This window comes from Odocoileus virginianus, chromosome 1 (assembly GCF_023699985.2).
Source record: "Odocoileus virginianus isolate 20LAN1187 ecotype Illinois chromosome 1, Ovbor_1.2, whole genome shotgun sequence".
In the NCBI taxonomy this organism is placed as follows: domain Eukaryota; kingdom Metazoa; phylum Chordata; class Mammalia; order Artiodactyla; family Cervidae; genus Odocoileus; species Odocoileus virginianus.
The window spans coordinates 86893076-86916524 of NC_069674.1; the positions used below are offsets into that span (position 1 = coordinate 86893076).

The 23449-nt window shown below is 37.1% G+C and overlaps 1 protein-coding gene across 1 annotated transcript in view; it reads right to left on the bottom strand.

Moving 5' to 3' along the window:
• AHR (aryl hydrocarbon receptor) overlaps positions 1-23449 on the bottom strand; it is a 48618-nt gene that overhangs the window by 19169 nt on the left and 6000 nt on the right. Inside the window, exons 2-3 of the mRNA XM_020879124.2 lie at positions 18000-18187; positions 1449-1552 (exon numbers count right to left, since the gene is read on the bottom strand). Coding sequence (XP_020734783.1) covers positions 1449-1552; positions 18000-18187 — 292 coding nt within the window. The remainder of the gene's footprint in view (positions 1-1448; positions 1553-17999; positions 18188-23449) is intronic.

Consider the following 23449-nt stretch of genomic DNA (forward strand, 5'->3'; position numbering starts at 1 on the left):
ACAGGAGTGGGTTCCCATTTCCTTCTCTAGAGGATCATCCTGACCCAGGGATCAAACTGGCATCTCCTGTGCCTCCTGCAATGGCAGGCAGATTCTCTACCACTGTACAACCTGGGAAGCCCGCTATGCTTAATCATATTAAGCAGCAATTATTAGAATGTTTTACTGTGACCTAAGGGGTCTTTGTGTTTCAGCTAGTATATCAATACATAGAAATCCTCAGACAGAGACAGGAGGATGACTCATGGTTGAATATATTTAGCTTTCTTCTAACATAATGGAAGCAAAAGTTCATTTACCCTATTAGGGATTTGAACACAATTATAAAATTATAATTTGTTGTATACAATTTTATAAATTGTTATAAATTATAATAAAATGTTATAAATTGTAAGGTTACACTTAAGCATTTACTGAATGAATGGAGTTACTGAAACTTACAGCTACTTTTTATCACAGTTGCAAATTAAGTTCACATCTCAGTTCACTGGGTAGAATTAAAAATCATTATGTAGAATTAAAAATTCTGTAGAATTAAAAATCTGTAATATAGTATAGATTACAGCATACATCTTTTTATTTTTTATTACTATTTTTTTTAATTTTAATTTTTTTTAATTAGTTGGAGGCTAATTACTTTACAATATTGTAGTGGTTTTTATCATACATTGACATGAATCAGCCATGGATATACATGTATTCCCCATCCCAATCCCCCCTCCCACCTCCCTCTCCACCTGATAATTTTGGGTTTCTTCTCTAATATTTTTAAATTGAAGTATAGTTAATTTGCAGTACTGAGTTAGTTTCAAGTGTACAGCAAAGTGATTCAGTTATGCATGTGTACATTCTTTATAGTATACATCTTCATTCTTTAACAGAATAAATACCTGAGAATTTAACTGAGAATCGAGCAGTTTATTGGATCCAAGAGAGAGAAAAATAGGAAAAGATTTAAAATACTTTCACAGACAAATCTACCAGAAACTCTCAGAGTTCTAATGCATGACAATAGGGCTGACAGAGGCTAAAAAAAAAATCTATAGCATGGTGGTAAGTCATAAACAGCTGCTAAAAGAAAATATAGTTACAAGAACACTGTTCAGGTTAAGAACAATTTTGAACTATTAAATAAAATTATTTTAATAGAGCTATATTCCTAAAAACATATACCTAAAACCAATGTCTTAAATGAGAACCTTTAAAATGATCTAGAATTTCTTGCTATTTAAAGAAATGCAACAGGGAAAGTGATAACTGACTTCTAATAAATCTACTTCATAAAATTCCATTTATTCATGTACCTGCATTATACCACTACTGTAGGTCAGATGAAAGTGGTATGAATCACTGAGTCCTAAAGAAACTAGGGACAGTTAAAAGGCTGTTAACTAATTTTCCATTTATAATGGTTCTAATGAAAAAGAACTATATTTACTACAATTTACCTGCAGTAAGAATTCTCCTTCCTGCAAGTTCAGGCCTTCTCTGAATTTGGTTCTACAGTTGTCCTGGACTCCATTTCTGTCAGCTGGGGAGGACTTTAATGCAACTAGGAAAAAAAAAGGGAAGAACAATGATACAGTAGTTAGTTAGTTTTTAAAATAAGCAATTTCAAAGAGCTCTAAGGAAAAAAACCTATGTACACAGAAAAAAGAGACAATTTGAAAAATTGCTATCTACTGGTACTGCAATGACTAAGTAAATAATCCTTTGCCAAGGGTGGTTTCTAATGTCAGTTGACAGATTCTTAAAGACAATTTTTAATGAGTTCACTATATGATTTTTGGCATATTACTTAAGAAGTTTCAAATAAACTGTTTCCCAGGTGGCATGACTGGTAAAGAATCCCCCTGCCAATGCAGAAGACCCGGGTTTGACCCCTGGGTTGGGAAGATGCCCTAGAGAAGGAAATGGCAACCCACTCCAGTATTCTTGGAAAAGCCCATGGACAGAGGAGCCTGGTGGACTATAGTCCCTGGGGTTGCAGAGAGTTGGACACGACTGAGCACATGTTATCATTATTCAAAGAACTGCATGACATTGCTATACACACTCCTCTGGTTCTCATCTATTTAGAATAATAAGGTTCCTCACAACCTAATCTATAAAAAAAATTAATCTCTCTATATATTCATCTAACTTCTGTGAATTAGGGGTGGTAAGATAATCAACCAAAACCCCTTATTAAAGAGATGTATGTCCATTAAAGTTAGGATCCTCTAGTTCTAGGGTAAGAAAACTCTTAGTATTGTTATTAACGTCATATGAAACATATAAATCAACTCATGGAGAATTAACATCTTTATGATGTTGAATCAGTCTGTCCAAGAACATGTGTGTTTCTCCATTTGTTCAAGTCTCTATTTTTTGTCCCACTAGAATGCTTTGAAGTCATCCACAGAAAAAGATTTGCACGTGTATTTTTATGTCTGTTCCTAGGTATTACACCTTGTAACGTGGCTTCTCTTTCATTAAGTGAAGTGAAGTCATTCAGTTGTGTCCAACTCTTTGCAATCCCATGGACTGTAGCCTACCAGGCTCCTCCATCCATGGGATTCTCCAGGCAAGAGTACTGGCTAACTGCTTGTGGACTGTATGTGTGAAGGAGAGGTGGATAGGATGGTGAGATGCTTACAGTAGGAGACACATGCTCTCAAGCAGCATGTATCACCACCTTCCCATCTCTCTCCTGTGTGTGTGTGCACGCATTTAGTCTGGGAGATAGCACAGCTGAACAGAAATAAAAACAGCTACCATTTACTTATTTAGCATTTTCCTGAGCACTGTCAAATATCCTCTCAGTTAAAAAATGTGGACATTGGTATCACAGAGAATTGAGTTCAAATCTCAGCTCTGCCATTTCCTAAATGAGCCTGTCTCCTGCTATGTAAAATGGTGATTGGGAAAACTAAAAATCACCCTGCAGGAGCTATTTCTAGCACAGAGGAACTCAATATTACTTCAGTAAATGGTAGCTTTAATTATTAGCAGTACTTCCCAGAGCTTATGGACTGTCCTGTTATAAAGTATGGACTTTAAACACTATTATGATATCTTTCTATTTTGCTGATCTTTTTGTAACCTGTGAAAACCTTGACATTCTTTTTAAGATCTCTTACTTCATTAAATTTTAATGTGCTAAGGATAATTGGACTCAGGGATAAACTAAATATTAATAACCAGATTTCCTGTCAGTTTGAGAAAAGCGTTCCATATAAAACATTTTAATGTTTGAAGTATATTTTCTGGTAAATCACCAACGCATGTGTCACATTTCAACCTTATGCCAAGTTCTGGCCTTTGCAGAACTTTTAAAACATGTCTCTGAAAGAAGAGGCCAAAACACTGGCCTCTGAATATAACAATTCCAAAAGGCCACAGAACAGATTTCCTTAGGCCAAAACACAGTTTGAGGTAAACTAACTGATCTAACAGTTCGCCAAGACCAAAGGAAAAGGCTCAATCTCTTCTCACTGAAAGGTAAAGGCAGAAAGGTTTTGCTCCCCTTTATATCCTGTTTCTCCCCTTTATATCCTGTAAGTTCTCTTGTTTGCTATCTAGTGGCTGCATTTGCTGGAATCCGTGAAAGCCTCACAATGTCAGGATTAACTACACTCTCCTACTTTTCCAAAAGCTCCAGCATGAAGGAGAGGAGCACTGACAGAACTTCTCTAGGCAAGAATACCGGAGTGGGCTGCCATTCCCTTCTCCAGGGGATCTTCCTGACCCAGGAATCGAACCCAGGTCTCCCACACTGCAGACAGATTCTTTATTGTCTGAGCCACCAGGACCCCCAAAATATACACTACCGTGTGTGAAATAGCTAGCTTCTGGGAAGCTGGCATACTGCACATGGAGCTCATCAGTGGCTCTGGGATGACCTAGAGGGTGGGATGGGGGTGAGGTGCAGGGAGGCTCAGAAGAGAGGGTGTGTATGTATACTTATGGCTGATTCACTTTGCTGTGCAGCAGAAGCTAGCACAACATTGTAAAGCAATTATACTCCAATAATACAATAAAAGGCAAAAAGGTTATACCAAATATTGGTGAGATTGGTTATTAAGAAAACAAAATCCAAACCTTGATATTATGAAAGCAGCAAAGTCACCCTAAAAATAGATATGAATAGTGTCAAATTTAAATGTCTAAACTTTATCAGGAATCTTTTAAAACTAACTTTCAATCAAAAGAATCTATGTCAGTTCCCACTAGCATTACCGGACCACTGAGAAGCTGAATAAGAAATGAAAGAGGCCATTCATCTCAGTAACTTACTTGTTTCTGGTCTTGTATGGGAGATATCAGCCAATGTAATTAGACATTAGACAGACTCTGCCTTTAAGTAGGGCATATAAGCTATGGAAATAAAGAACTAGAAAAGAATGCCAAAAATATTAAGTACCAGCATAGAATTTAATTAAAATATTAGAGAAACTTGAAAGAGACAAAGTATAAACTCTTTCTAAACAACAATACTTACAGTTCTAACTGTTGGAGGGACAATACTTAATAGGTATAACTATTAAGTATACTTATTCCTGCATAAGTAGGAAAAGTGATGAGTGCATTTTGGAGAAGGATCACTAGGGTTTTTCCAAAAACAAGCAAACAAATACTTCTGTTGCTGTCATCCTTAAGGCTAATAATCACTTAAGAATTTAAGTAAATATTGTGCAAAGATGAGTCCAGGAAGGGTACACTCCCTTCCCATTCTCACCTAAAAAAATACTAATATGACTTTTTAGAAAACTCAGATCCTAGAGACTTGCCCCAAATTATGTAATTTTTGCCCTTCCATGAATCTGTCCTCTATTTCTTTATTTCATACCTACCTCTGCCTTCTAGAAGATGTATTAATTAACAATACTCACTTTCACATACACATTTCTTGCCTTGATTAGAAAGCAACAGAAAAGTAAGAAGCAGATGTGGGGAGATAACCTTCCTACCATCTGAGTGCCCTTCAATAATTTCCTTAGTAATAATGTGTGATACTCAGAGCTCGCACTCTATGCCAAGCTGTTTCCAAGTATTATATCTTATTTAATCTTCACAAGAGTGCTATGAGACTGGCCTTATTGTCCTTTCAGGGATTAGGAAACTGAGACTTAAGGAGGTTAAGAAACTTTCCCAGTTACACCTTGAAATGGTAAAGCCTAGATAAGAACCCAGATAGCTAGACGCAAGGGCATGAGCAAACTAACAGACTTCTCCCCCATACTAACCACCAGTCATCTTTCCTTTCCTCATCTTTAAATCAGGACAGTGATACCTCTGGAGACAAATTCTTATGAGGGCTAAAACAGCATGTGGAGTACTTAGGTAATCAATCTGTAACTGACAGTCAAGTATAGACAGAACAGGTTGTACACTGAGTTTATACACCCTCAAACCATGATGGCCGCTGACACTGAAAGTTACACACCAGGATAACTGAGTGTTTTCTCATCTCTAACCAGGGAGCATTAATGAGTGTCTGACAGGACTGCTATGATGACTATAAATATACATTTGAAGGTATTTCAAACTTATAAATTGTTATAAAAATTACATGCATAATCAGATGGAGAAGACACTTTAATCATCACACCCCTGGAATTAAATACATGGCAGTTTACAGAAACAAAATGTACTATCTGAAAACAAGTCATGAGTCAATTCTGCTGTTGGGCAACCTCGGCCGTACTGCACAGACCTTGTTAAAACCCTTCCCTCATCTGTAGGAACAGCACATCTCCCAAAGTCTGCTGTAAGGCTCTGGCTTTGAGCATTCAGTGGGATATTAAGATAAAAGGCCACCACAATATTTCAACTATTTCCTCTTTGAGAGATCAATGAAACAGCTATACAAGAATTTAATTGATAATAGAATTTAGAGTGTAAATATGTCACAGCATTATCAGATTGTAAGATTTTAATTATTACCAACTGATTCAAGTCTTTTCTCCATATTCAAGTCTTATTCCCACGTGCACTTAACTGTATCCATGTTTCTTAACATGACACTTTCTTTCCTTACATATCAAAGCTGAGATTTCCATTTCTCCCTACAAGCCAAATATTTCCTCTTCCTAAACATGCTCTGAATTGTTCAAGGGAGAAATTCATGGGGAACAAATATTGGCATGTAGGAAACTATACTTTGTATTTTGTTACTGTAGTTGGCATTTAAACAGAGGATGTCATGATAAATGCCTTGCCAGGAAAAAGCATAAGTCTTTTTAATTTCTGTTGTTATAAATTCAATTTCTTTTACAATAATATTTATCATCCCCTTTATTACCTCTGGCAGGAAAAGTTTAAGTTCTAGTCCCACATTCATATGAACATATAACAGAGCAAAACTATCACCAAAAATTAAAAAGGGCTAAATAATGCAGTATTGCTTGAATATAAGAAATACTATATTACTTAAAACTACATTCCCCAATTGAGTATGGATGAGTATTTACAAATAATTTCCAATCATATATCAGTGTACCTAAAGGGAGTTTTTCCTAGATTCTTTGAGGTAATAAGATATTTTGCTTCAGTAACATGAAGTTTGCTTTTTGGTAAAGGAAGTATTGCCCTTTTGTGAGAAAGAAGAAACTGAAATTTTAAAAAACCCATGTTATATTCTAGGAGAATATATACATATTATATTTTCCTAAGTCTCTAGGAGACAAAGATGTATACAGTTCGGTGCTTTCTGATGACAGTCACAGATTATTTTTTTCTGACTGGAAGTTTCTACTCACCAAGGCAGAATAAAAGTAAATTTAGTTTTTAAAAATGCAAATGTTAGTTTATAATGAGTGAATGTAGGCTAAAGTGGTGGTTACTGTCTTTTTTTAGCAAATCTAAAAAAAAAAAAACCAAAACACCGTCATTCTAAAGTTGAAAAAGTCCTTAAAGTTAGATCAAGTGGAAACTATCTAAATTACTCTCCATCAAATGGAAACTGACTTTGAAAGATATTACTCAAAATTTTTCAGTTTTACATTTTAGTTACATGAAATTATACTTTAACTACATGTGAGGCCTCTAATTAATGAAACCAACTAGTGCAATTAATTTACCTTTTCAGTGGGAACTGAGTTGCATTCGACTTTCCATGTAAATAGTGAAATTAAAACTGCATTCTAAGTAGGAGAATTTAATCAACCACAGCAGCGATTCTCAAACTTTCTCAGACATCAGAATCATCTGGAAGACTATTAAAACACATTGTGGGACCTCTAGAATTCTGATTCAGCAGGCCTAGTATGGGGCCCCTCAGTCTGCATCATTAACACGTTCCCAAGAGATGCTGAAGAGCAGGTACCACTGCTCTGAGGGACTCAGAAAGTCAAGATTGAGGAAGTAACTCACAACGTTCTGGATCTCATTCCCTCAAATCCTCTAACATTATCATTCATCTACTTAAAGAGTTCATTATTAACATGAATGCCTTCAGGAAGGAATTCTCATCTCAATTTTATAAAGGTGAAAGTAGAACCACAGAATTGATGACTAAAACACAGGGCAGTGACAAAAAATCCTCTATGTGCAGCTGACCTGTGCACAACATGCAGTTTGATCTGGGCAGGTCCACATATATATGGGTTTCTCCCCAGTAAATAACACAGCACTACATGATCCATGATGGGCTGAATCCACAGATGCAGAGCTTTGGATGCAGAGGAACCATGGATGTGGAACGCTGACTGGAAGGTTTCACGCCTATTTTTGACTAATCTTCATGTTGTACAAGGGTCAGTTCTGTTCAGTTCAGTCACTCAGTCGTGTCCGATTCTTTGCGACCCCATGAACCGCAGCACGCCAGGCCTCCCTGTCCATCACCGACTCCTGGAGTCCACCCAAACCCATGTCCATTGAGTCAACTATAAACAATTTTAATTTCAGAATCTGGTTCACAAAGATCTCACTATTTAGGATAAATCCACTACAAACCTGCAGCATCAGGCAGGCAAGCATTTGTACTGTCCATGCTGAGAACATGGAAACTCTAGAGGTCTAATCTAAAGCCACCGGGTTAGGTAAGTGAACCACCTCCACGTCCCCTTCCTGCTGGTGTTCCCCTTAAACGACAATCTCCCTCTGTGGGGCCAGGACAGACGGGGGACCTGCCGCTGTGACGAGAGACTAGACACCATCAACAGCCCAGTGACAACAGCATACTCTGTAAAACTGACCATCAGAGCACTCTCACACCATGTGGGCAAACTTAAGGCTGAATGAAGTGAAAGTTGCTCGGTCATGTCCGACTCTTTGCGACCCCATGGACTGCACCCTGCCAGGCTCTTCCGTCCATGGGATTCTCCAGGCAAAAATACTGGAGTGGGTAGCCATTCTCTTCTCCTAGGGATCTTCCAGACCCAGGGACTGAACCCAGGTCTCCCCATTTGCAAGCAGATTCTTTACCATCTGAGCTACTAGGGAAGCCTAATTTAAGGCTAAAAGAATTCAATACAGACAACTTTAGGTTCCAGTTGATCCAATTTTACTGTCTCTCCTCTCAGCCTCCCACTGTGGGCACCTGGATGGCTTAATGTTTTCTGTGGACAATCAAGAACCAGAAATTACTTCCTCTAGTATTATTTTTCTGTGGACTTTAATTTCATTTTAGTTTATACTTTCAGGTGTTAATTTTCTCCTTGACCCTTTAAGAACTTGAAATACCAAATGAGGTCATCTTTGAGCAAACATCACCATAATGACATTCGCTGAAACTGTATCACAATTTCATGTTACACACACAGATGTGCTTTCCCCTCTCTCTGCCCATTCCTAAAACATTTTATCTTTGGTATTTTCCCTCTTATTCTATAGGCTTTCCCCAGGAATATTTTATTCATTTTCATGGCTTAAAACACTATTTCAATGACACTATGGTGACTCCCAAATTTAAATCTCCAGCTATGAACAAATAAATGAATTTGAGCAACAGATTAAAAATGACTGATCACCCCATGCACCTATGGTCAAAATAATCTATGACAAAGCGGGCAAGACTACACAGCTGTGGAAAGACAGTCTCTTCAACAAATGGTGCTGGGAAAGCTGGAGAGCTACATGTAAAAAAATGAAATCAGATCATTCTTTAATACCATACACAAAATATAAGCTCAAAATGGATTAAAGACTTACATGAGAGACTGGATACTATAAAACTATAAAACATAGGCAGAACACTCTGTGACATAAGTCACAGCAAGATATTTTTGATCCGTCTCCCAGAATAATGGAAATAAAACCAAAAATAAACAAACGGGATCAGATTAAACTCAAAAGCTTTTGCACAGCAAAGGAAACCACAAACAAAATGAAAAGACTGGGAGAAAATATTTGCAAATGATGTGACTGACAAGGGATTAGTCTCCAAAATGTACAAACAGCACACGAAGCTTAATACCATCAAAACAAATAATCCAATCAAAACATGGCCAGAAGACTTAAACAGATATTTCTCCAAAGAAGACATAAAGATAGCCAAGAGGCACATGAAAAGATATTCAACATCATTAATTATGAAATGCAAATGAGGTATCATCTCACACCAGTCAAAATGGACACATGCACCCTAATGTCCATTGCAGCACTCTTTGCAAGAGCTAAGGCAAGGAAGCAACCTAGACGTCATCAACAGAGAAATGGATAAAGAAAATGCGGTACATACATGCAATGGAATATCACCCAGCCACTAAAAAGAATGAAATAATGCTGCTTGCAATAACATGGATGGACCTAGAGATTCTCATACTGAGCGAAGTAAGTCAGACAGGGACAGAGAAATATATGCTATCCATTATATGTGGAATCTAAAAAGAAATGATACAAATTAATTTATTTACAAAAATAGAAACAGATTTGCAGACTTAAGAGAGAGAACTTATGGTTACAGGGGACGGGGGGGATAGTTAGGGAGTTTAGGATTGGTATGTGCACACTGCTATATTTAAAATGGATAACCAGCAAGGCCCTACTGTATAGCACAGGGAACTCTGCTCACTGTTATGTGGCAGCCTGGATGGGGGAGGAATTTGAGGAAGAATGGATACGTGTATATGTATCACTGAGTCCCTTCACTGTCCACCTGAAACCATCACAACACTGTTAATCAACTATACTCCAATATAAAATAAAAAGTTTTAAAAAGGATACTACAAAAAGTTGATCAAAAAGTCAAAAAGCTATAAGAGCATTAAAAAATAATACATATATATAATTACTGAATAAAAATGATTAGTGCTAGTGTTACTGTGTCTCATTACAGACCCTCAAGGCATTAATTTTACATTATATGTGAAAATAGTTTCTAAAACACTATAACAGGGCAGACGTATATTTCCATCAACCAACAGTGAAGTCGCACAAAAAGTCTTACAAAGTCTCTCAAACTAAAATTTAACTAAAGAAATTTAAAACCTGTACTGGGAAAAAAAAAAAAGAGAGAGAAAACTATTAAAGTTGGGCTGGCTTTAATATTTCCCCAGTGGTAATCTTCCTTTAAAAAGAAAGCTAAGCCCATAAATTTATAACCAACTGGAACTGCTCATGGCCAAGCAAGTAAGGATCAAGGATCCTAGAGTCACATAACACTAGGAAATGATCAAAGAGAAAACCCATTAAAGCAGTAAATTTAAGAGACAAGAAAGAAACAAAACGAACTATAAAGAACATAATGAGTGCAGGTTCTGATATGCATGTCACTGTGTTTTTAAAGAATATTTGCCAAAGCAAAGAAAAACACTCTAGATAAAGGTACCCTATATAAAATATCATAAAATGATTTTGTCATCTTATTTATTCATAGAATTTAAGGGCTTCCCTGGTGGCTCAGTCAGTAAAGAATCTGCCAGCAATGCAGAAGACTCGGGTTTGATCCTTGGGTTGGGAAGATCCCGGGGAGAAAGCAACGGCAGCCTGCTCCACTATTCTTGCCTGGAAAATCCCATGGACAGAGGAGCCTGGCAGCCTACAGTCCATAGGGTCACAAGAGTTGGACATGACTTAGCGACTAAGCCACCACCCACAGAATTTAATGCCACTTTTGCTGTAAGTTAGACTATCTGTGGAAAAGAGACATTAAATTCCTGACCCATATAGGTCATATTATTAAATATAAGAGCCAGGACTTGAATGTACTACACCCTGACTCAATAAGAAAGTCCTACCATTCTTTTCATGTATCCATGTTTCCATTTGCATGGATCTGATTATATTAAGTCCATAACTTAAAATTTAAAAGAACCTCTAAATTTTATGAGTTTATTTATGGAAGGTATCCTGAATGTTAGAGTTTCATGTTTTCAGGTTCTGGGGAAAAAGCACATAAATTACCATCTGAATACAGCAGTTAACGAAACAACACTATTGGATGATTTCAAATGTATTGATCTTTTAGGACATTTCTAGAATTAAGAAATTACAGTTGCTATGATACTGGAAGCTTTGTGAATTACTTGGCCTACAGTATTTTTTTTTAAAAATAAATAAAGTTAGCATACAAATTCAGTGAATGTAAAAAACACATACAAACACCTTAAACTTTTACATCAACCCTTAAAAAGGCTCTATTACCTAGTTGGTTTTTACTGCTTGTTCAAGTTCATTCTTCAAATATATACTTCAAATATATATACTTTTCAAGATAATGTTCTGAAATTGAGAGAAACACACAAGCTAAAGATGAATAAACACAGTAACTCTTTTTTGAAAACCTAATGAACTAGAAGCGAATTATTAAATGTCTACAAAAGGAAGACCAAGAAAAAAGCACACATAATTTCTAATTTAAAACAGTCTATCTACCAAGATCCACGGTAAACACTGAGGTTGAATAAATTTTATACCATCACATAACAGAAGTTAATGCTTCTCATCCTCTCTTCTCACAGCATTTTTAGACTCTATGAATGTAAAATACTCCAATGTGTAAAATGTTTATGCTTCATAAGACAGTGATTATTTAAGCATACACAATGATTCATGACTCATTGCCCCTATGTTATCCAGTTTTATGTGTTGTGTGTACTAAGTTGCTTCGGTTATGTCACTTAGGCTTTTCGACCCCATGGACTGTAGCCCACCAGGCTCCTCTCTCCGTGGGATTCTCCAGGCAAGAATATGGGAGTGGGTAACCAGTCCCTCCTCCAGGGGATCTTCCTGACCCAGGGATTGAACCTACGTCTCTTGTATCTCCTGCATCGGTAGGGGGGTTCTTTACCACTAGCGCTACCTGGGAAGCCCTATCTAGTTTTATAAATAACCACAAAACTGTCCCCCGTGACAGCTGCAAATGCAGAACTTTGAAATTACAAACTCAGATCCCCAGACTCACCTCTAGACACAATCACCTTTTTCCTGTTTCTAAATTTTCCTTTCCACAAATTAAATCTGTACATCTTCATTGTAAAGATGTCATGAAGAGTAACTCATGACTGAGGTATAATGAAGGATGTAAGATTACACAGTTAAAGACTATGTTAAAGGGACAACAAGTACTATGGATATTTTATAGAATGAACAATTCTACGTGCCCTTGACACTTACTATTGTCTCAAAGAAAGAAACGTTTTCTGCCTTTTTTTTACTTCATTAGATATTTTCGTTTCAACACAGAAGTGGATTAGTCATTCTCATTAATTTTGAGGAGGGTTGTCAAAAAGTAGAATAGTGTAAACGATACTTACATAATGATGAATATTTTTTAAAATGATAATGAAATCTAATTCAACATTGTTCACAAGTTGCAGTTACTCTTACTAAGAATAAAGCATTACCATACTGATTCAGACTAGCTAACAAGCACAATGCCCACTGTTTGATTCTGGCTTTAAGAGGTACAATGAAGAAGGAGACAACACTTTTCCTTCATGTCAATCAATTTCAAAGACTAGGTTATATGCAACCCCCCAAATCAAAGTTTCTCTTAATAAACTATTATTGATCACAGTCATTAAGTTACTTACATTTTATTCTAAATACTTTCCATCTCAGAGGTAACATGATATTTGAGTTTAAAACTCGTTTGTGACATAGGTCTTCCTTTTATTTTCTACTTTAAAAAATATTAGAAAAGGACAGTTTAATTTTAACATCTGAAATCTGATAGAAAAGTATGACCATGATGTTAAAGATTTTAGCCTTTCACACTGACTTGCCAGGTCACAGGTCCACTTGGTCATTTTCTGTCCTGAGGCTTGCTTCTCTTGGATTTAATCTATCAAGCAGCAAAAACTGCACTTCCGTATGTTCCTATTTAATTACTAACATCAGAAAACAGCAATTTGGAATTTTTAGAATTTGTTTTCTAAAAATAGAGAAGACTCTACAGAAAGACTTCACAGATACATAATTCAGAAAAGCCTTTCAACCATTAAGTTGGGAAGAATGGAAGGTAACACAGAAGAGCAATGCTGCTGAGGAAACTGAACAGAACTTAAAACACTTACAATTCCAATTAATCTAGTATTAACATGTCGTTGTTACTCCTTAAACATGTCTAAATGTGTCCGTTGTGCAGAAATTAAAATGTCACTAGGCTCTGGGATTTTTCATCTACTGAATATATAAAGAGAGTGATGTTTCCTTTTAAGTTCAGAGTCCTATTTGTACATCCCATCAGTGCTGACAAAACTTAAAAATACACCAAGACTGGCAGACTCCTGGGAAGTACAACAGGGACAGCCAACAAGGAAGAAAGCGACCACTGGCCCAGGAACAAGATAATAAACACAAGTGAAGGCAACGAAGCAAAGAACACAGGGGCTGTAGCGAGAGCACTGAGAAGGCGCAGTGATGAAGGCAGCCCAGAGCAGGCTGGGTCCTTCAGTCCGTCTGCATGTCTCACCGTATGATTCAGCCAACTGATTACAGACCATGGAAAACTCTCTCACTGCTCTAGCTCCTTAAAACAAACATTCCGTGCACCTGTATATTTACAAATAAGAAAATCAAATAATTGATAGACCCAATCATAATCGTTGTAAGTGGCTCTTCACAGAGAGATTTTCTAGAAATTGCAAAATATTAACATCACAAACCAAGCCCCAGAGACATATTTCATATAAAGTATCTAATTCAGAATTTCAACATGAATTTTACATTGTTTTTCAGATATGTTCATTCAATCAAAAGACTTTCTGAGTGCCCACTCCAGGGCAGGCACTGTCCTGTATTTAAGGTCTAACAATAAACACAATATTCTCAAGGTGCTTCTATTCTAGTGAAAAAAATAGGCAATATGTGGCATGTTTAAATGCACCAAAAAAATATAAAGCATTGTATTATGAAAATGAAAATGCTGTGATGATTACTTATCTATAAAATTAAGTAGAGATTACAAACTGAAAATTCTCTGGGCTTTACTATCTACAATACCAATAGTTCAAGAGTTTTCAAGGATTAAACATGCAAAGACTTCCTCCATTATTTCCTCAGTTGAAACCAAAACTAATAACTAACAAGCTTCTAATCCTTTTCCCTCCCTTGAAAATACTCCCTAACTGTTGCATTATAAACATTTCATGTGCACATTTTTAAAGGATTTCACATACTGTATTTGTTACAGTTTATAAGACACTCGATCTTGAGCTATTAAGAGGGCAGAAAAGCCTTTCCCCCCTTTTTTTCTTCTTCATGAATTTAGCACAGTGCACAGTATTTAGAATAAATAAAGCACAATCTTGAATTACAAAATGTATTTAAAAACCATTTCAGTTTCATCATGGTACAAAATACCTTCTAACTTTACCATAAAGACTGAGTTTTATTCAAGTACTCTAAAGTTATAGTTTAGAATGTTCTGATTAATTAAAAATGGATCAAGATTAATGTTGTACTTGAAACTTAAGTGCTGCTTTTCAGACAGTCATAGAAGTAGAGTCATGGCTTCAGTTTAAGAAGATCCCATCCAAGTTGGATTATTTAAACTTGCAATAAATAGATGTATTTTCTTGGAAAAATATCTATTGTTACAGTAGAACTTGAGTTTCCTTTCTAACAAGATTGTATGATTACTCGTTTATATTGTTCTTTCCGCAGGAATTAACACACCCCCTGTTTGCATCCTGTTATTCACTTAGAGCTTCCCTTCCCTCTACTCTTTCCCTAACAGTGGGAGAGTGATTTTCACCACACACAGAAACCCTCATCACTGTCCTCATGCTCCACGTGTCCCTGTCTGCACCTAGTATCTGTTTAGGTCATGACGATCACCTGAAAATCTTATTCTCTGTGTACTTTCAAAATACTGCATTGCCTTCCTAGACCACTGGTGGTCTGCGGGAGACTTTGGGGTTTTTCACTGATTATTTCGCTCACCTTCCACCTAACTCTGGTCCTGTATTGAACAACCCTACAATAACTGCTTAGAGTACACATTCTACTGAACCTTAAGCAAACACACATAAGTCTTTCTAAGACTGTCTACATCTGGATTTGTCTTTCTAAAGGCAAAGAAAAAATATTTAAGTAACACAGGGCATAAAATTAGATTACATCATTGTCTTAAACTTATCTAGAATGCTTATAAAAATACAGATTCCTGGGTTCTGGATAAACCTACTCAGAATCAGCAAAAGAAAGGGCACATCCTAGAATGTGCATTTAACATATGCTGAGGCACACTTAAGTATAAAAACCAGTAATTCAAAGGACCTCAAATGAAAGATACTGTGATTGATGAAGGAATGACACTAAGAGGGTAATAAGATCCTACTGTCAAGTACACTGAACCAGAATAAACATAAACTCATTAGTGAAGAGCCCAGAAAACCCTTTTTAACAAGTAACAATTCCATAATGAGCCCTGCTAAACTATGACATTCTTTATAAGGTAGATTTTGAAAATGCTTTTACTTGGGGGATTTAATGGGATACACATCCAATCATGAAAAAATATGTATATATAGTTTTTCATTAAATATGCATATATTAATATGTGTATGTATATGTGTAAGCATAAACACATATACACACAGAGAGAGAAAGACAGCCTCGAAAGCAGTAAGTATTAATATATTAGTACTTAAATGGCCCACTGGCTGTCCTCTAAGCAGCTTCAATTCTGCCCCACTGCTTCTAAACAGGAAAATCCTACATATTTTTCCCCCTCTTTTTAACATAAAAGCTGATTTCCCATGAGAGAGGAGCAAGAAACAAAAAAGCAAAATGATCATGTCAGTTCATCTTTATCAGAGTGAAGGAACAATGCCTCCTTCTTTCTAGACTATAAACTCTCTAAGGGCAGACACCACATCGTGCGTGTCACAGCCCCACCAGTCTGAAAGCACCGCACGTGAAGAGATGCTGAAGGTCGGGACTGCATCCCAAGCAGCTGGGAGTGACCGGGGTTACAGTCTACAACAGGGGCTCCCAAACTTGCCCCTACACCAGAGTATTTGACTTCAGTGGGCTCAGTAAGGCTCAAGATCTGTTAGAAATGCCCAGCGGACAACTAATGCTGACCATCTGGGGACTAATAGTTTGAGAATCACAGATCGAGGGAAAAGTCCTCAGGATTTTGCTACATATATGGTTCCCAGAAGACAGAAGTAACTGAGATGTGGTCTGCAAAACCAACAGAGGGAATCTGGAAAGTTAGTTTCTAGCTCCTGTCACAAAATGACTGTGCAGCTGATACAAACACAGACACACACCACTCAATATCTCATAACTCACTGCAAAGATGAAGGGTCTGGAAAATTCAAAGACTTTTTACACAGTGCAGAGAAAATGTTAAGTATCTACTATGAACCTTTAAGTACATAACCCTCCCTGAAATTATCAACCTGAAATCAGTGTATACTGCCCAGATTCTCAATGACTAAACTATATAGTTTTTTAACCCAAAATAAACAACATATGGCAGGCAAAGAAACCTATAAATAAAAAAGATGCTCAGACTAAACACAGCAAACCATCTAAACACAAACCTAAAGGGAAATAACTGTCTTGCGATATTCTGCACACAAACTGCAAATTCAAGCATCTGTAACTGTGTCAAGGGCAGCACTTGTTAGCATCATCTGACTGTCTGTAAGAAGTGCAAAATCTCTGACGACAGCGAAACCCACTGAATAGGCATCTTCATCTTATTAAGGTCCCCATGTGATTGCAAGCACGTCAAAGGTTAAGAAGCACTGACATAAGTCATTGAGATTTTATCATTAATTCTCTACTGCTGTTGGTCAAATGGCATGATACATTTACAAGACTGAACAGTTTCTAAAAACTCTATGTCTGACATATAAACAGAAAAAGAGAAGACACACAAAAGAGAAATCGAGGAGTTGTTTTGCATGAAGAGACACACCAAAACATTATTTTCAAACCAGAACTTCCATTTAAAATATTTTATGACTATGACAGACTGTACGATTAACAAAGATCACCTAGTTCAAATCCCTTGCTTTCGGCTGAGTCAAGCGATGCTAAAAGATTAAAGTAAAATAGTTGTCAGTGGCACACCAGAGACTGAAAGCCAAGTCTTCTGCCTCCAATTATGAAATGCTCTTCCCAGTGGAAGAAGATATTTTAATTACATTTTCCTGGAGTAAACATATAGTTAATTATAAAGCAGCAGAACTATACCTATCTTTCAAAGGACAAACGAAATGATATATCTATGAAACACAGTGAAGGAAACCCAGCAAAAACATATCATAGTAGTTAATATGTCTCATTCTTTCCATTAAAAAAAGACTTTAAAAATGTGAGTTGGAAGGAGAAGAACCGGAAAGTGTCATACTTAACATGTGTTATAATTTTCAAAGAATGACATAACGTATCCTTTAAGTGGCAGCATCTATTTGATGAAGCAATAGGAAAAACTGATATTTAGAAATATTAAAAATTAGGCTTTGCTACCAAAGTTTTATTCTACAGCAATAAACAAAACTTTTTCACATAAGGCTAATTTTTAGTTTTCAACACAGAAGCGCTAATAGCTATAAGCAACATAAATACTTGGTAAGCGATTATAGAAAAATTAAATCCTTCTGTCTTACCATCAAAGAAGCTCTTGGCTCTGAGATAACTGACGCTGAGCCTCAGAACGGAGAGTTTGTCCAGCTTGTTAATAACATCTTGTGGGAAAGGCAGCAGGCTGGCCAGACGGTCCAGTTCTGTATTAAGTCGGTCTCTATGCCTCTTTGAAGGATTTGATTTGACTCCTTCGGCTGGGACTGGCTTGACACTGAAAAACAAACAAAATTCCATAAAATACATGAAAATCTAGAGAGCAAACATTTTTATCACGTAATAACATCGCCTCAACTATTTTTCTAACAAAACATCTAAAACCTACTGCAAGTTTGTGTAAATCTTTTCAAAATGCTTCTTTCACATCTTAATTAAGAAAAACAAAAATAATAGGTAAACTTAAATTATGAACCCATCACAGGACAATGCCAAGTACCTCTTCCACACCTCATACATCTGTGGTACATGGTCACCAATTAACAAATCTTCTAGGATTTTTTTCTCTCTCAAACACAGCCATTGTTAGGGGGAAGAAAGAAATCTTCCATAAGTTATGTAAAATTATGCCTCCTTTGCTGTCTTTCACAAGAATCATCTTGGCATCATTTAGGTTGTAGATAAACAGAAATGACCTTTAAAAAGCTGTTTCTTCATCACTCTCAGTTTCCTGTATTAAACACTTTTCATCCTGTCAGTGAGAACTTCTCAAAGCCATTCCTGCATCTCCACAGGGTCCTCCAGCCATCTAATGGGGTCCTCCAACATTAAGGCAAGAAAAATTTGACCTCAGTTGTTATTTGTTGACTGACAAATATTAAAGGTTAACTGTTTACCAGCAATTACTGGCAAATTTTATCTTTATGACATAATTTGTGTCTCAATTAGAAAATCCAATGAAATTCCAACATTTAGCATGATTTTCATCTGAGAGAAAAGATACTGATGGCTAGGAGTAGACCTTGAATTCAGAAATGAGCAACCAAACTTCACACAAAGGCCTTACCCAGGATTTCATAACAGAAATCCATGAAAGTAAATTTACAGATCATCAGATACCCAATGTTAAAATATAGAGAAGACATTAAAAAAACAAAGTCATTTTTAGATCATGTCTCTGCACCCTTCCATTTGCCAGAAAAAATAAAGAATATTAAGAGCATTCTTAAGACAAAGACTTCTTCCTCCAGTTTTACTGGAGAAGACAAAGTATTTTTGATGGTTCAAATTACAGTATTTTAAAAAAGATAAATTGGCTGGAGTATAATGCTATTAATTTGATTCAATCAAAACATTTCTAGATAACATGTTTTCAATGTTACATGAAGTAACATGAAGAAGTAATTACTTTTTTTTTAAGAAGTAATACTTCATGTAAGAATATGATAGAAAGCAATATGAAACTTCAGCATATTTTTTACACTGTCCCTAATGGGTAATTTCTTCAGAACTTGTCTATTTCTTTTTGTTTCTGTTATAGTTCATGTCATTCCTACAAAAAGTAAGAGTGCAAAATTGGTAAAGTGGCATAGATACAAAATAAGTCACAGATACTTTCCTCCAGACTTTGTGCATAACTCCATACCTAATCGAAATGGGTGACTATCTCTCTAGCTATTTTCCCTAATCACATGTAAAATGAAACTCAAGTCACATCTAGTTACTGCATTTCTCCAATTAATCAACTGAATTTCAACTTTTACTTATAATGCATGTCCACCTCATTGAATAATTCTCTACCAACCAATCGCCTGTTAAACATTTGTTTGCACCTATCATGTCCTGGGCAGTCCCAGAAAACATGCTTCTCCTCTCTACTGAAAAAGTGTTACAGGAGCTGAGGACAGTGAGCAACTGCTTGAAAAAAGATTTTTATACAAAAGGAGGCATATGAGCTGAACCTTGAAAGGTGAACAGGATTTCAGGAGGTGGCACAAGTGAGAAATGGTGAACAGTGAGAGGAACTATCTGAGAAGCGCAGAGTGCAAGAGAGACGAGGGGAAGCGGGTTAGGGCCAACTCCCTTCAACAAATACTGACGACCCACCACGCGCCACACCCAGAAGACGGAGCAGTGAACAACACATACTAAAGCCCCTGTTCTCCTGAGGCTGACATTCCCATGGGAGGATCCAAAATACATAAATGAAGGAAGAAAGAAAGAAGCACATAACTTTCCAGGCTGGTAAGTGTTGAGAAGAAGCATAAAGCGAGATAAGGAAGGAAGGAGTGATGCAGTGCTGGTTTTGATCAGCAAGGAAGGTCTCTTGATGCGATGGTTGAGCACAGACAAGGATATAGTGAAGGAGTGAGTCATGTGGGCATCTGATAAAAAAGTTCTTCAAAGAGGAAACAGCAGGTTTCCCCCAGAGATGGTGTGAAGTTGGCCCTTGGTATCGGGAAATCAGCTTCAGCTCTCAGCTGGGGTTTCCATGACCAGACTTGGGCTGCCCTGACTCTGGTGATGGAGGGGATGGGATGCAGGACAGATCACAATATAGCCAGTCCTTTCTCAAACATAAATCTCTCTCTTCTCTGATCCAAACCACTCAGCAGCTCTGCACAGTCCACATTCCTTAACCTAACAAACGAAACCCCCTCTTGATCTTTCTATGGCCCCCAACTCTCCCTCTGGCCTCTGATCCCCCCAGGCAAAACCTTCCTTGCCTGTTATTCTCCAGAGCACAGACAGGACTTAAGTCACCATACGCACTCTGATGTTCTCATACATCTTACTCCCCAGCACCCCCAGTTTTGTCACAGCAGCTGCGAAGTGCTGCTCCGTTAGATCATGTTTGTTGTCTTCCCTGACCCGCTCCTACTGGATTCCTCCCATCCGACTAGGTACTATGTGCATCTTATGCAAGTGCCTTCAATAGCCATTCCACGAGGGAGTATTCTGGGCTGACAGCAGTTCCCACAACTGAAAATAAAATCCAGTTGTGTGCTCTTGGGAGCTTTCCAGTAATGGTTATAAAACACTGAGGAGAAGACAGTAACACAAACACTGAAGCAAGACAAGCTGCTAAGACACAGAAAGGAATAACAGAACAGTTGGAGAAAGAGGTTCAGCGGTGCTTCTACACGTGATATTGCTGCCTGTCTAGTACTGGCTCCTTGAAGAAGTCAGGCCTGCACTAGCAGAGACTATTTCTTTATGCACTGCAAACTGTCCACAGTATTAATGTATTATTATGCACATACTGGAATATTTAGCAGAAGATCAAATTTCCTAAGTGTTATGCAACCTATGTTGCATATACTCATGTGTTACTCTTACTACGATGTAAACCTCTCATTTTGTATCTCCAATGCTCAGCATAGTACTTGACACAAAGGGGACTCTCAACTGATGGCTGATGATCAGAAGACTCCAGAAAGGAAACGACTGGAGCCTGACCAAAAGGAGTGATTATGGGGTAGTAAGGATGGCCTGGCTTGAGATTTTTTTAACAGCACTTTGAATCCACCACAAAGCTCATACATAGCCAGACTCAAATGGTCACTCAACCAAACTGACTTGCTGACTTCCTAGGTATAGGGAGTTATGGGGGTAAAAAAATTGGCGAGGAGAGGTCACAAATGACTGGGATTTGGAGCTTGGGATAACAACCACATTTTCTAATGGAAGGTATGCCAAACAGAGAGAAGATACTCAAGGATAGACCTCAGTGATGTCAACATTTAGGTATAAAGTTGAGGAAAGGCAGTGGGCAAAAAGAGGACAGAGAAGAATCAATAAGGCAGACAGGAAAAGAACCAGGGTAGAATATTTTGCAGGTCACAGAACAAAGTCAAATCCACAAAGTTACTAAGGAAAGTCAGGGCTGAAAAGTACCTACTGGACTTGGCATTTCAGATCCACTGTTGTTAAAGCTGAAGGAACAGATCTGACAAACCTTTTCACTGATTTTGTGAGAAATATTCACAACTATTTTGTGAAAATACTTCACACTTATCTATACCTATTTAAGATGCACCAAACAGTAAAAATAGAGAGTAATTCTACATCAATCACACTTGACTTGAGTTATGCAAGTATTACTTCTGTATTCTCTACAAACCTATGCCAAAACATACTGCCAACCATCTATTTAAACAAAGGCTAACATTTGAAATATAAATAAATGTCTCCAAAAGATTGGATTTGAGATATTTTGAATTCAGACATCTTCTGAAAGATGGTAGATGCTGATCATGTAAAGGAGTTGATTTATTATTTTTTTTTAAGCCTTAACCTCAAAAATCTTGTCCCAGCCTGTAAACCAAAACTGTTGTGAAGGCAAGCCTTCAGCTGACTGCATGCCATGCTTCGCTTTAGAAGCCGTGCGTGCCGTAAGTACTGGTGTAACAGGCCCAGTGGTATGTCCAATGCCAGCTCGCATGCTCCTTGTAAAGCCTTTTTAATATCCCGAGCTAAACTGTCTCTTAGGCTCATAATTTGTACTCAGTATTTGAAACACAGTTAAAAAAAAACATAAGGACCCAGTTTAACCATAAAGTACTGTAATCATAGATGTTCATATTTTTATGTGACATTTACCATAAAACCTCAAAATGACATGCAAAGACAGTTTCAGTAATCCGAGGAGATTAAGGTGATATTTTCTAACGGAGATTACCTATCACAGGACTGAGTCTGCTCTATTAGCTTTTTCCTGTGGATGATTTAATCTACTCCCACTGCTTCAGGCTACTTACCAATAACTTGTTTATTTCCAGTCTCTGTACCTGAATGTCCTCAAGTTCATGTTTTTCAGAACTCTGAGCATCCCTTCTCTGCATATACAATGGTATGACTCTCATTCCAACAGCTAGGATATTGAAGTATTTCTCGATAAATGTCTCTACTGTATTCCATTAAGCCCAGCTCCAAACACATTCATTCTTCATTTCCTCCCTATGGCTTCAGTGCATACTTATTTATCTCTAAATGTTGAATATTTGCCATCATAAATTATATGCTTAATGTGATACTGGAGAGGGGAATCTATGACATGAATAAACTCAGATTTCACATTAAGCTCAATACAGCTGGATATCTACTTCCCTATGTGAGGCAAAAAAGGTCTACAAAAACTTCTAAGCATTCTGACTGGCAGTTGTGAGGAGTCTGAATTTCTCAGTTACTCTCCTGTTCCCACACTATAGCTATGATGGCTTCTTCCCTTTCCTGCTTCTGCTATGCTTAAGAAGCAGGGATAAGGTACAAACAGCATGTAATCTTTAGCACAAGACTTTAACAATGGAAGCCAGAACATGAAATACGCCCTGGAAACCACTGTTACTTCCAAAATCCTAAAAAAAAAAAAAAAAAAAAAAAAACCCACAAAAAACTAAGGATGATCCCTTTATCCTCTTCTGTTTTGAATATGCACTTTTTTCTATGTATTTTCCTTGGAACCCATATAGAATACATCTACCACATGTAAAGCACTAAAATATGAAAATTTTTACAATTGTTAAATTAATAAATAGTC